The sequence below is a fragment of the Pseudochaenichthys georgianus genome, chromosome 1 (genome assembly GCF_902827115.2).
Source record: "Pseudochaenichthys georgianus chromosome 1, fPseGeo1.2, whole genome shotgun sequence".
NCBI classification, from domain to species: Eukaryota; Metazoa; Chordata; class Actinopteri; order Perciformes; family Channichthyidae; genus Pseudochaenichthys; species Pseudochaenichthys georgianus.
Window position 1 is genome coordinate 36,746,816 of NC_047503.1, and position 13,882 is coordinate 36,760,697.

Sequence of the window (13,882 nt, forward strand, 5' to 3'; positions counted from 1 at the left end):
CGGCTAGTATGATAACAGAAACTGCATTTTTTTTTTTTGCCAAACTATTTCTTCAGATTTGTTTTCAGGCACGCGAGAAAACACTTCCAAGAGACATTGAACATTTCAATAGCAGGCACAGGTGTTTTAATCCAGCAGAGGTAATATAGAAGAGATCAGAGATAATAAACACATCTCGACAGAGAAGTCTCATGACACGTACACTGCCTCCTCCAACACTCACAATGAAGTTTAATTATTGCTGCTGAAGAGCATTTGTCTCTCTCAAATGTCACGGTTGTTTCCTGTATTCCGTGTGTGTGTGTGTGTGTGTGTGTGTGTGTGTGTGTGTGTGTGTGTGTGTGTGTGTGTGTGTGTGTGTGTGTGTGTGTGTGTGTGTGTGTGTGTGTGTGTGTGTGTGTGTGTGTGTGTGTGTGTGTGTGTGGTGTGTGTGTGTGTGTGTGTGTGTGTGTGTGTGTGTGTGTGTGTGTGTGTGTGTGTGTGTGTGTGTGTGTGTGTGTGTGTGTGTGTGTGTGTGTGTGTGTGTGTGTGTGTGTCTGAGCCTTTGATGGAGACATTTCCCTTGCTTATATTGGCCTAAATATAGCAGTTATTCTGAATTTGTTCCTGTGCGCCTCTCACCATCTGACGCAGCTGTCAGGAAGGTTTGTCAGGGTCACTGCGCACGGCCAGCTGGCTTTGATGTTGAAAGTACACATTTTGTTCAGCTGTGGGTCCTGAATGCTTGGAATCCGGGGAGGTGCAGAAGACTAGATTGACATTTATTTAACGGTTCAAGGAAGTCATCTCAAATATTAATACTCATGGTTTTGCTGTAATGTGCTATTATAGATTGTAAATAAGAGTGACGGTGGAACATTCTCTACCTTTTCTTGTGACACACAAATCTGAATTAGGTTTGATATATTTATGTTTTGCTTTGACTGCCCAACACTTAATCCTCATAGTATATTTATTTTACCACGAAAAACAATGCAGAGAAAAGCAGAAAAACCCTCTCAAATAATAAACTGGAACACTTGTGGACTTTATTTAATTGAAACTTTGTCAAAACATTTGCAGATGAAGTCACTTATTATAGTGACAGCCTATTGGCAATGACTAGATGATTGAAGGTAACTCATATAAACATTAACACACGCTTTAAGAAGTTCAAAGTACTGTGTAGTGAGCCTCAATGTAGCTTCAACAATGACAGATCACATAACCGCTGAAAACCTCTGTCTGACAAGGTAAATAACCAAACAGTTATTTAAGTATTTGTGCATTTTATTTGTTACAAAGTGTCCCGAAGTAGCCATGGATCTTGTATCTGCTTTTGAGTCCTATTAGCAGTCGATAGAGGACCACAGATGGATTAGCTATTAGCTATAATCTGGCATATTGCATCTCTTCTCTTTGCTGAGATTAATGTTTTTGTATGCATGGTCCTTCTATAAATAAATAAGTTAAAAAAACAAAATAATATGCTAATAATTTCACTTCATTTTAAAAAACCCTTAAATAAACAAGCAGATCTGTAATGTATGTTAATTTATTAATATGGTTAGTGAGAACATAGGTATTTCTGTATACATTTATACTTTTCAAAATCAAGGCAAGTTTATTTATATAGCCCCTTTGGACATAAGGCGATTCAAAGTGCAGTAACAGTAGTAGTAGTAGATGGATAACCTTCATTTAAATGACAGTTAAAGGTCCCATGTGGGCTCCCATAGAGCAGACGTGTGCAGTCCTGAAAACTATGATATATGGTTTTTGTGACAGCTGCAGGATCCATGTGTCAAATAAGGGCCAGCAGGTTGTAGCGGAGGATCAGTACCCATGTTTGGACCGAGGACGAGTCCGTCCATGTGGGGTTAGCTGATGTCTGTGTGCAAACAGTGTGCACGTGTAAAGGTGTAAACTAGAAGTAGCATTACAAAACCCTGGACGTTGAGCTTTCTGTGCGTGTGTCCACGTGTCCCTGCTGAGGACACATTTAGTTCCCAGGCTCTTGGGGCTGTTGGCTCGGGTCTCGGGAATGAGACGATTCACCTCCTCTTCTTACTCGCCACACATCGAGCCAACGTGGTGATACTCGGGGTCATCATTTCTCCTTTTGACATTCTTTAAGATCTCCATGAATCAATATTCAAACACGACTGCAGCCCTGATGTGCAAAGAGTTTCTGGAGTTGAGTCAAAACTGAATCTAGATTTACAATCTGAGCAGATGCCTCTCTCTTCAAGGACACTTAAAGGAGCATGCATCACATGACATTTACATGTGTTGAATGACAGATTGTATGGTGTTGGGTTGACTCTGCTGGGATGGGGCAGGTGTTGATATTTATATAATGTGTCGTGTACATTAGCCTCTGGGAAGGCAGATTTGACCGTGGCAGGTGGGGGAAATCTTTAGGGTTGTTTAAGGTAAGTGTCAAAGGTCATGATGTAAGTATTCATTTTGGATTTGACACTCTTGGAACCGCTCCGCTTCAGTTGGACAAAAAGATAGTTTTGGTTTCCATATTTTGTATTTACATAACTCTTCAGAAAGAGCGTGCAATCACAAGTGGCCGATGTTATATTTTTTAGGTTATGTTTTTGTTGTTGTGTCGAAATCATTTTGTATTTGACTGTTTTACTCTTCTCAGCTTTTAAATCTGGAATTAAGGTAAACATTTATTTCGCACAGCATGGGAGAGAGCATTGGAAACATTTTAAATACATCATTTTAATTCTTGATTATTACTAAAAGTCTTATCACCTAATTAAGGTGTATTAAAAGAACATATATGTATATATGTGATAAGAACAAACAGGAACAAACAGGAACATATCATGCCTGTGTTAGACTCTACGGTGCACTGCTGCCTGTTCATCGTAAAATGAATTTGAACATATCACTCACTACGACTAATGACTCGGGCATTATGTGATCCTACGGGATTAGATGTCTTATAATGACTCGTCATCAGAGACCTTGGTTGCAAGTTGATCTGCAGAGCTATGATGGGCAAAGCTGGAGGAAACTGAGGGCAAGAGTGCTTCGACAGCACAGTGCACTGCCTCAATAAGACATTGATTTATCGGGAATGACATGAGATAGGAACAATATTAATACCGTGAAACCTGAACACCTGACCTTTTCAGCTTTTACCCCCATCTTCTGGGCAGTTATATTAACATCTTTAGTAAGTACAATGATGTATTTTACTCTAATCTGTTAGTATCATCTGTAAATGTTCAGATGTCCTTCTCCTCTTCGTCGTGTCTGATCTTCAAGGCTCTCGCTTTGTTAATATTGATGAAGGGACATTCAAAGAGAGGGTCAGCTGCTCTCTCTGGTGCTCATTGGTTAATCACTTTGGGGACGCAATGACTTAAACGAGGTTGGAATACTATTTTTCTCCCGCTTTGTTCCTACAGCCATAAGAACAAAGAGCTTTATGGCGTTGAGCAATATGTAGAATATTAATCAGTTATACTGCTCAGCAATATGCACTTTACTGCAGCCTGTTTTTTTTACAGTTTTAGGTTTGACTGTTTGTTAGTTTGGTTTATTATAATAATAATAATAATTCCTTACATTTATTATAGTGCTTTTCCAGTGCTCAAAGCGCTTTAAAGATACACATTACACATATTTTTTATACATGCAATGGTCACTGTGGACAATACCCACAGGAGCAAGTTCAGGTGAAGTGTCTTGCCCAAGGACACACCGGCTTTACAGACGCAGCAGCGGCGGGTTTCACCCCTTGATCTGATGATCATTGCACAGCGCACTGCGCCACACCGTCCATCTTCACGCCTCGAAGTCATCGAGCGCTTTTACAAGTATACATTGATATTATACATGTACTGTGGACAATACCCACAGGAGCAAATCTGGGTGAAGTGTCTTGCCCAAGGACACAACGGTCGTTTACAATTTATACAAATCAATTACATATTTACAAAACCATAACACCATTATATGTCATTACTTTTGAAAATCTGACAAACCAAAGCAACGTTATACTGAATGACAAGGTGGAAGCTGAGTGAGTACATAAGTTATTCTGTTAATTCACCAAAACGTTTTTTTTTTAAATCCTCTTAATTTATGAAAATCTATAAAGAAATCTATTTAGTGTATTTAACATTTGATTTTCCTTTTCAAAGCTATTCCACAAATGAACCCTTTTAATTTGGATCAACATGTGGATACAGGCCTGAAAAATCTACATTTTTACTTAATCATTCACATCTCAAACATAATTCTTATTTTATTAATACCTTTCTCATCCAAGTAGTTTGTACTGCAGCGCACAGGATGTCTCTCCACACACACACACACACACACACACACACACACACACACACACACACACACACACACACACACACACACACACACACACACACACACACGACTGTTCATTGCCACTAATGAATGTTTTTTCCGAAAGGAAGCCTGTTTGTTGTAGGTGGCGTCTCCCACACACTGTCCTTCACACAGGCAGAGCCACAAAGGACCAGTGTTCTCATCCTCCCACATGAAAGCAACTAGTTTAAGTCACTACAAATATATTGTGAATCGTCTTCAGTAGAAACTCTCATGTACTGACACGCAGGCTTGTTGGATTGGTTACTGCTTAGCTGTATCCTTTCATCTTTTTCAACTCAATTCCAAGTTGATTGTTTTTTAACACCATTGCTCATCTGTCTCGGTTATCTAAGTGTAGTTTATTTGATATAAGACATAGTATCACAAGCAATACATATGTCTGAACATGCTAAGAGTTAAATTTCAAACTAACAACATAAAACACAGTAAATATTAGGGATGCACGATATTGTTTTTTTGAAACTGATACCGATAACTTCCTGCTTCTCAAGACCGATACCGATAACAAAAAAAATTACGCCACTAATTCTTTTAACGCGATTAACGAATGTGTATTTTTTTACCTTGGCCGCCCCGTAGTTTCAGAGCGCATCGAGTTTAAAATACCATATACAAGCTGATGCTGACAGCCCCGCTCCTGCCGCCCGCTTGTGGCACACACTTTGTATTGTATTATTGTCTTCGTACGTTTTAACACACCATCGTAGCGATGGCGATGTTTCAGGTGACTGATCAGGTTCGAAGTATTAGGGAGCGCTGGATTTGTGAAGAACTCCCCTCTTCCTAAACCACTAATACCACAGTACTGGCAAAACGGTAGGAGCCGAGTGAAAAACAAGCGCCCCTCATCCCAATCCACCCACACCGCAGTATTTTTTCTTTTTTTTTACCCAAAAGATATATTGTATATTATCGGGGCTATTAATACTGGTATCGGGTTTATCGAGATGACGTCATAATAATAATAATCGGGCCGATAATTATCGTGCATCCCTAGTAAATATCTATATCATCATCCATACATGTCACTCAGAGTGGAAGGTCAGAATATAATCTTTAAAACGGACACAATTCCAAGTAAAGCCATAATTTAACATTATTTATTTTACAAGTTGTATTCTTCGTACACTTTTGGGAGCTTTGCATTTTGAGGTTCACGATGCCAAAGTGCAGCAAAAAAGGATGTGATCTCTCACCGGCTTCCCACTTGCAGCGACTTGTTTTTCGTGAGTCCTCCATTTCTCCCGCAGCCCGCTGCTGATTGTCTTCTGTGCTGCCTCAGATAGGATTTGTGTTAATTGTGTGCTAATTGATGTCAAAAACGGCAGCCGTTGGGACTCATATAATTGTCCATTCAGTAGGTTTTGCTTAATTAATACTAAAAGATAGCTCTGAATGTGTCGTAAAAGAGAGAGCTGTTATGGCGTAACATGTTTGCCCACCACTCTTGCAATATCCTGTCAGCAGCCTTTTCTGTTTTAGGAGACAACAAATAGACATCGGCCAAAAGGAAACACCCTTTCAAAGATCCTGAAGTTGTATTGTACTTTCAGCTTTCCCGTGCAGTGACAAATATATCTGCTGTGGCAATCAATGTTTGAGAAGCAGTCCTTGCTTTACGCTTGCTAAAGGTGCTACTGAAGTTTCATTATGATGTGGAAGTTGTGATGGGGGTTGGATTGAATTTGCCTTGCAGAATAATTTCCGGTTGAAAGTATCCTTGGTTGTTTGATCCTGACACTCGCTGCACAGTCAAAGGCTGCCAGGGTATCGTTCTATTGGATGATATTTTGCAGAGCATCATTGTTGTCCCAGTGTTTGCCACCAGAGGGAGGCAGCGGCCTGAGAGTCATGTACGAACAATCATTCATGGTGCTTGTTGCAGCTGTGCTCCCACTGCACCACCACAGGCTTTACTCGGTAATGGACTGTAGGCTGTCTCACATGGACATCATCCAGCGGTGTGTGTGTGTGTGTGTGTGTGTGTGTGTGTGTGTGTGTGTGTGTGTGTGTGTGTGTGTGTGTGTGTGTGTGTGTGTGTGTGTGTGTGTGTGTGTGTGTGTGTGTGTGTGTGTGTGTGTGTGTGTGTGTGTGTGTGTGTGTGTGTGTGTGTGTGTGTGTGTGTGTGTGTGTGTGTGTGTGTGTGTGTGTGTGTGTGTGTGTGTGTGTGTGTGTGTGTGTGTGTGTGTGTGAAAACAAGAAATCATGTTGTCGTTTTCTTTTCGAGTAATGCCTCTGGGGTTTGGCAGGGGTTGCAGCGTTATCACTTGATGCTGGAGAGACAGTGTGTGGGTGATAAATACCCTTCATTTCAAATGTAGGTACAATATTGATATTTAAATGTAATAAACCGCACCTGCACACTTGGTCACAATGGTACTCTTACATCAATTCAAAGGCTGATCCTACTGCACCTGTCATTTAGTTTAATGTAGCAGCATCATTTAGTTATGATATTTAATCTTATGAAGTCTATAAAAAGATTTCCTCTTCACACTCTCCAGAGCTGTAAGTAATATCAGCTGCACTGAAGCAGCAGGAATAGTGTTGAATACATTTCAGTGCAGTTAATAAGCAGCAGTACAACGTTTGAACACTGACTAGGATTCCTCAACAAATATTTGTACTGTATTTGAATACAACAATATCTGTTGACACTTTAAGCTAAATGAAAGATGTGACATTAAGAATCTAAGTTTTGATGACAAATATGCTTATTTGAGATTGAGAATCTACGTTTGCTTTATACTACCCAGAGAAGGTCTACAGTTTCCCCCTATCACAGTATCTTCATCCGCATACCTTGTCATCTCAGTTGCACTGAAGGGCTGGGAGTGATCTGTAAGTGTACTGAGTAACTGGAAGCCAACATTCTTGACCTCTGACCCTCAAGGGATGGCAAACTCTATGACCAGGCAGTAATAGGGGTACAACGTATTGACAAATAGAAGTCTTTATTGGCAAATTATCTTGTAAAATAGTAAAGTGACCATTAAACAATTTTGCTTAACCATTAGAGTGCCTTTGTTCCTGGTATTGATCCTTTACGTCTTGAATACTGCTTGTTTCCATCTACCCTTCGAAGCTACCAGAGTAGTCACCAGACGGTTTCAGTCTTGTAACAAGAGGTCATAACTAGGGATGGGTACCGTGCCCCGGTATTAAACGGGCCCCGGGGCTGAATTATTAAAGACCGTGGTACCGTTAAGCTCCGACGTTATCGGTCTTTTTATCGGTACTGGAGACAAAATGTATGTCATATGTATTATTGCTACACAAACATTATATTGCAGTTTTAGTGTCGCCAACTCCGTTTCTAATATGCAATAAGACTGCAAAATGCGTCAATGATTATTTTTAGTATTTTCGATCTTTCCAATCCAGTCGAGAGATCTCTCTCTCGCCTGCTTGCGAGGGGGCGGGGCACTTTACACACACGCAGCTGCTCAGCTGCTACATGCACACACACACACACACACACACACACACACACACACACACACACACACACACACACACACACACACACACACACACACACACACACACACACACACACACACACACACACACACACACACACACACACACACACACACACACACACACACACACACACACACACACACACACACACACACACGGAGGAGAGAGAACACGCTCCAAGGTGTGGTTAAACTTTACCCGTCTCGATGTGGACAATGCTCGTTACCAAAAGTGCAATAAGAGTTTAGCATGTAAGGGCGGTAACACGAGAAATTTGTCTAAACATTTATCAAAAGTGCTCCACATTCAGACGGAGGAATGCACCGGGTTCCACTGTCTTTCTAGCAGCTCTGTAGCCCCATCCACGAGGAACGTTTCCACGTCAGGTGTTGTATGCTAGCAGCAACACACGGAGTTAACTACATTATACACACATGGGTTAATGATTAGAGGTAACTGAGTTATTTATTTTGTTAAAGTTTCAGCTATTCTGTCATCACATTATTTAATACGATTTGTTAAAGCATTGTTTCTTTTGATGTGAAATATTATTTATTTAATTTAAATAAAAAGAAATGTTAGTTTTGTTCACAATTTGTTTAGTTAGTTTACCTTGTTTTTTTCTCCAAAAGAACCGATAAGAGTACCGTTAAAAGACCGGATCGATGAGCGGTATCGATAAAAGTAGTAGTACCGTTAAAACCTTAACGATACCCATCCCTAGTCATAACATTACCTTTCCACTGCACAACGGGTTTTAAGAACTCCACAATCGTTATCTCCCTTTTCCACCAAAGGAAAACGTATACTTTCTTGGTCATGGGAAAGCGAACAAACACAATGCAATTTCTGACATTCCTTTACTTAATATATTTACCTGATCATTTCGAGATCTCTATAAGTCACTAGATATTGTCTTATTATGGTGCTTTTCCACTGCAGAACGTAGCACGGTTAAGCCCTTTTTGCTTTTTCCACTAGGGGTAGTTCCGGCTCGAGGCTACTTTTTCACCTTTTTTCTGGCCCTCCAAAATGGAGGTTCTTACCGGGCCAACAACCGGGCTGAATAAGCTAAACTAGTGACGTAAACACTCTCGACTGCTGAATGGTCAGAGAGAATGGCTGGCAGGGGGGCTACAACTACAACAAAATGAACGTATTTTACCGTGATTTAATTGTAATACACGTTGCAAAACTGCAGACAAGATGGCAGGCGAAAAACCTTTTTAAATGCGTGTGTTCTGAATGGAGATCGGATCGATCAGGCTAAGCTAATGTTGTATATGCTCCGTCTACACTCACAACAACGGCCTACAGACATAATTAAACCAGCGACTGTATTCGCCATGACACAGACAGTCTGTGGTTTGTACTTGTTTAACTTTTGCCTAGTTTCTGAACAGATATGAGGAGCTGTGAGCTCTGAGTGCTAACAGCTAACGGCTGATGTTTTGGTTTTTTGTGGTTCACATTGAAGATGACGTCACGGCAGTTTTACGCAGCATCGCTCTGCCCGCGGAATAGCCGATCGCCCCGCCTACACTGCGTTACTATAGTTACTACCCCAGTAACTAAACTGTAATGGAAACGCAGCATAAAGTGAGCCTGGCCTACCAAGGCCTAACCATACCGTACTAAGCCGTGCTAGGTCCTGCAGTGGAAAAGCGCCATTAGACCGTAAGGTCACATAACTATTTTCTTTATTCTGGGTTAAATGCTACATTACAGGAAATTGAGGTGATTTTCTGAACATACCACACTGTTCTAGCTGTTCTCTTCTTTACCCACGTATCCATTATATCCACATTACTGATGCATTTCATATATATGAACATCCAATTGTTAAAATATTTTGTGACGGCACCAATAGTCAACCTTACAATAATGTAGCAATTTGGATATTGGGGTTTTTCTTTCTTTATAACCCAGCCCTAGCTCCAAGGTTAATATTCTTGCAAGGCTTGCAACTTAACAAGTGTCTTGACCTGATCATGTTGTAGCGCCTGGAACAGTGTGTCTCTCACATAGCTGTATGACCTATGATTAGTCTGAAAGCTCAAGTAACCCCACAAGGCCCGTGGCAAGTCAGAGACGAGCAGCTTTTCCCAGGCGCCTCATTGGTTATTTCACACTGCATGCGGACTATTGTCAATGGTCATAGTTTGGAAACTAAGTAGGAAAATGAAATGATGATGTAATCCAATCAAACAAGAACAACCTTGCTTTTTGTCAGATTAGTTTTTCCTTGTTGCTTAGTATGGAAATACTTTGTTCTCTGTGTTGAAAGACACAAGATAACTAAGACATAGGTGTGGTAAGGCTCCAGGCTAACCCCAGAGGCCTTGTGCCAACAAAGGCCAATGTATCAACCAATTGCATCCAATGAAGTTGCACATGTGAACACACTGAACATATTGCAACTGATACATCTGAAACGCATAAGCAGTATATTCTGCTCTAAAGGTATGGGAATATTTAAATTCCACCCGTACGAATTTTCACTACATCTCTCGTTCACTTAGATTTAAGCCGCTCATATAGGCACTGCAATCATCAGGACTAATTTTTAGAACTATTATTCCAGATAATAGTATCAGACTACAAATGATAGCAACTTCAAGCCATGTTTTTACTGATTGTGTGACCGTATGTTTAGATCGGACCCACCGGGATTCGATTGAGTCTGGTTTATATGCATGGAATACAAATGAGGAAGATTACTGATATCAAATCTCTACTAAGTGTTGCCTTGCTTGGACTGTTGTCATACTGCAGTGTACTGCTTATGAAGAAGTAGGAAAGACTGCATTCATAGTCAAACCACTGCTAATTTGGACAGCTGGATGTTCATTCAGGGATCTCTCTCTCCCCAGCCTCTGCTGTTTGTTCAACATGCTCAATTGGCTGAACAGCTGCCGATAAGGCGCCAACTTGCTCCAATTGTGCTGAACATACTGTAAAAACTGTGGGTGTGGGTCCGCCACAAACACTCAATGGCGTCCAGCGGCCTGGTGTGTCAGTCCTCTCTGATAGATGTTCTGCCTCTGTAATCCTCCTCAAACAATGGTGGATGTGAGAATAGAAGAGAGGTTAAGCCCCGTAGGTCTCCCTGTTACCATGTGTCCAGACATTTAAATGCACACAGAGAAGGCTGTCTCTTGCCACTTGCTCTTTCGGTAGATGTATCCATATTCATCATAGATGGTTGATGGTGTTCTGCTGCATATTCATTTTCTGTTGGAATCAGCCTTTTGAAATGTTGATTTTAACCTTTATTTAACAAAATACATTTACTCTAAGAACCTATTCTACAAAGGTTTCCAAACTGCAGCCAAATCATGGTTCGAGACATACAAAAAGTAATATTAAACGTTCTCAACTCCTGCCCTTATACTCCCTTATACCTTATTTCATTATTGCGTCTGTGTTGCAAGGTTTAAATGAAAATGCTTCTCACACACTTGTATATAATTAAAAGTCAATCCCTCTGGACACTTGCTCAAGTACGTCCTTGTTTTAGTGCATGTGTCACACATGCTAATATTGAAAAGCTGCGTGATCGTCTCCTGAAATATCCTCAGCCACTTTGCTGACATAGACAGAGTTACTGACATTCCTGAACACCTTGGTTCATGGGAGAGTCAGAGAAGGTTAGCATAAAACAAATCCTAGCTCTACACTTGACAAATGTGATTCAGACAGGATATAGTAATCTGCTGTTTTGTTTGCTGACAGTTTTCAATGGCGTAACGTTAACTGGGCTCAGTGGTGATGTAGTTCACTAAGTTGGGAGGACCAGAGGGGGGTCAGAGAATGACCACAATGAGGAAGCTCTCCGGACACGTGAGCTGCGTCGGACGACTGCTGATACACATCCCCCCACCGAGGGGTCATGAGAGCAGATTCCACGGTGCCTGTCTGAGGGGGAGAGGCTGAGTTGGTCCATCCTCTTTTCAGGCCCTGACCGCAGCTGCTCCGCCTGGCTTCAGCGCAACAGTGACCTCACACGCCAGAGATATTTTAAAGGGTGCCAGTCAGCAGGGAGATGAGTCCTGAGTAGGTAGGTGAAGTGATAGTTAGGTGCCTGAGCGAGCGCAGTATTGAGACGTCTGGACAAGGGTTTTCAGCTCCAAGGAAGTTGCTACAGTGATTTGAGAAAAGTTATCGGCTTGTACGTGTAGTGGGCCAGGTTTCGGAGCGCCATCTGGGATATGATCCAGTAGCCAGCCTACTTTGCAATGCTGAGGCATTGCCATATCCCGCGTTTCTCGTCTGGTGGTCGGAGAAAGATGCCAAATGTTTCCTTTGGGAAAGAGAAAACTTCATCCGACGTGGAGAAGCAGCCACTTGCCGGGGCAGAAGCCAAGGACGTTGCCACGGAACCGTTACCCCCTCAGAAAATACTCAAGATATTTAGCATCAACATCATTGCCCAGGGTTTGCCTTTCTGTCGCAGACGGGTAAGTCTTGTACGTACCACCAGTCATGCGTGTTGTGTTGAGCCACAGAACAAGAAAATGTCAAAGGTCATGTCTCACTTTCTTTAGAGAGGTTGATGGTGCTATGTGTAACTGCTGCCAATCCGAGTGGAATATCTAAAGTGTCGTCTTGAATGTCGAACCAATTGACATTACCTTTTACACTTTTGCTAACCAAATTAATGTTTTTCAGTTCTGCCGAATTTTTAAATCAGTCAAATCTATGGTCAGTCACACCCCCAAACACAACTTGGAATGCTTCCAGAATGCGGAATACTTCCTTTTAGTGATGTTTTGGTTGAACATTAATCAAAAAGAGTTTCTATAACTATAATAAATCAAATAGATTTGATAGATAGATAGATTTGTCCTTTTTGTCGGATGAACTTGAGTAGTTTGCGTACGTTCGCGTGTCATGGCTCCACCCATGGCAGATGACCGCCACCGACATATAACCTTAAAAAGACCGTCGCCAATGAGCCTATTTTTAGGATTTTGGTTAAAGATACTATAAATGCACTATATCATATCGTTTTTTATAACGTTGCACTCTGATGTTTTGGAGCAAGTTGAGGTTGAAGCAGTTCCAAAACGTAAGTGATCTCCAACATTAGTCATTTCTTCCTCTCTGGCAGTAAATGAGTTTGGCTCTTAAGATCTGAAACATTGACGCTACTCGTATGAAAATTGTCCTTTGACACTACTGCTGGAAATTAATAAGATTAAATTCACATGTCAAGTAAGATGCTTCCCAAACTAACCAAGCACAGAGCTTGAAAGAAACACTAATCCTCCAAATGACTTTAATCTCTCCATGTTTTGTCACCGGCAGTCTGTCGTTCAAAGCAACAGATTAAAGCCAGTTACTGAAGCAAAAAAAAAGCACTTTGAATTGCCTTGTGTTGAAAAGTGCTATAAATAATATATATAAATAAACTTGCCTAACTGCGCAATCACAACCTTTACAATTTAATTAATATTAATATAATTGAGAATGAATAATATACCAGATTTATTCAGACAAATCATTTATTTATAATGCCATTTGAGAATGCGTATTAATTTAATTATATAAAGCACTTCTTCCATTATGTAAATCTTGGTTATTAGAACATTTTTGTAAAAAGATCTTAAATACGGAAAGAAATGCCAAATATCCCACCTCAATATTGACTAATTTTGCTTTTCATTTTTATTTATTTTTGCTGATGAACACGTTTACTTTTTTATACCCAGATTTTCTTTTAAATGTGCATAAATAACCTTGTCAAGATGTTTAATGATCCATTATATGAATACAATCCTTGGTGAAATGGACACCAACTGTTCTTGTACAGCTGCATTTGACCTCTGAGTTGGAGCGGCGCTGACAGGGCTTTCTTAATGTCTTGAGAGATAGAAAGATAGGCAGTTAAAAATATCAACCTGAGGCCTGTCAGAAGAAAATGAAGATAGGTGTGGCAGTGAGGAGAAAGGTTGTGAAATATCAGACTGAAATAGAAATAAGGATAGATGTCACAATGACAGGGTACTGTCAGCGT

The 13,882-nt window shown here is 40.7% G+C and overlaps 1 protein-coding gene across 3 annotated transcripts in view; it reads left to right on the forward strand.

Annotated features, from left to right (window-relative positions):
• The window catches only part of fbxw7 (F-box and WD repeat domain containing 7), a 141,531-nt gene that overhangs the window by 54,725 nt on the left and 72,924 nt on the right, over positions 1-13,882 (forward strand). Inside the window, exon 1 of one of the 3 annotated variants that reach the window (XM_034085944.2) lies at positions 11,881-12,332. The exons of 1 other annotated variant lie outside the window; for it this stretch is intronic. In XM_034085944.2, coding sequence (XP_033941835.1) covers positions 12,102-12,332 — 231 coding nt within the window. In that variant the 5' untranslated portion in view covers positions 11,881-12,101. Of the gene's footprint in view, positions 1-11,880; positions 12,333-13,882 lie in introns of those variants that run through there. One more of the 3 variants, XM_034085951.2, reaches the window with a different exon arrangement.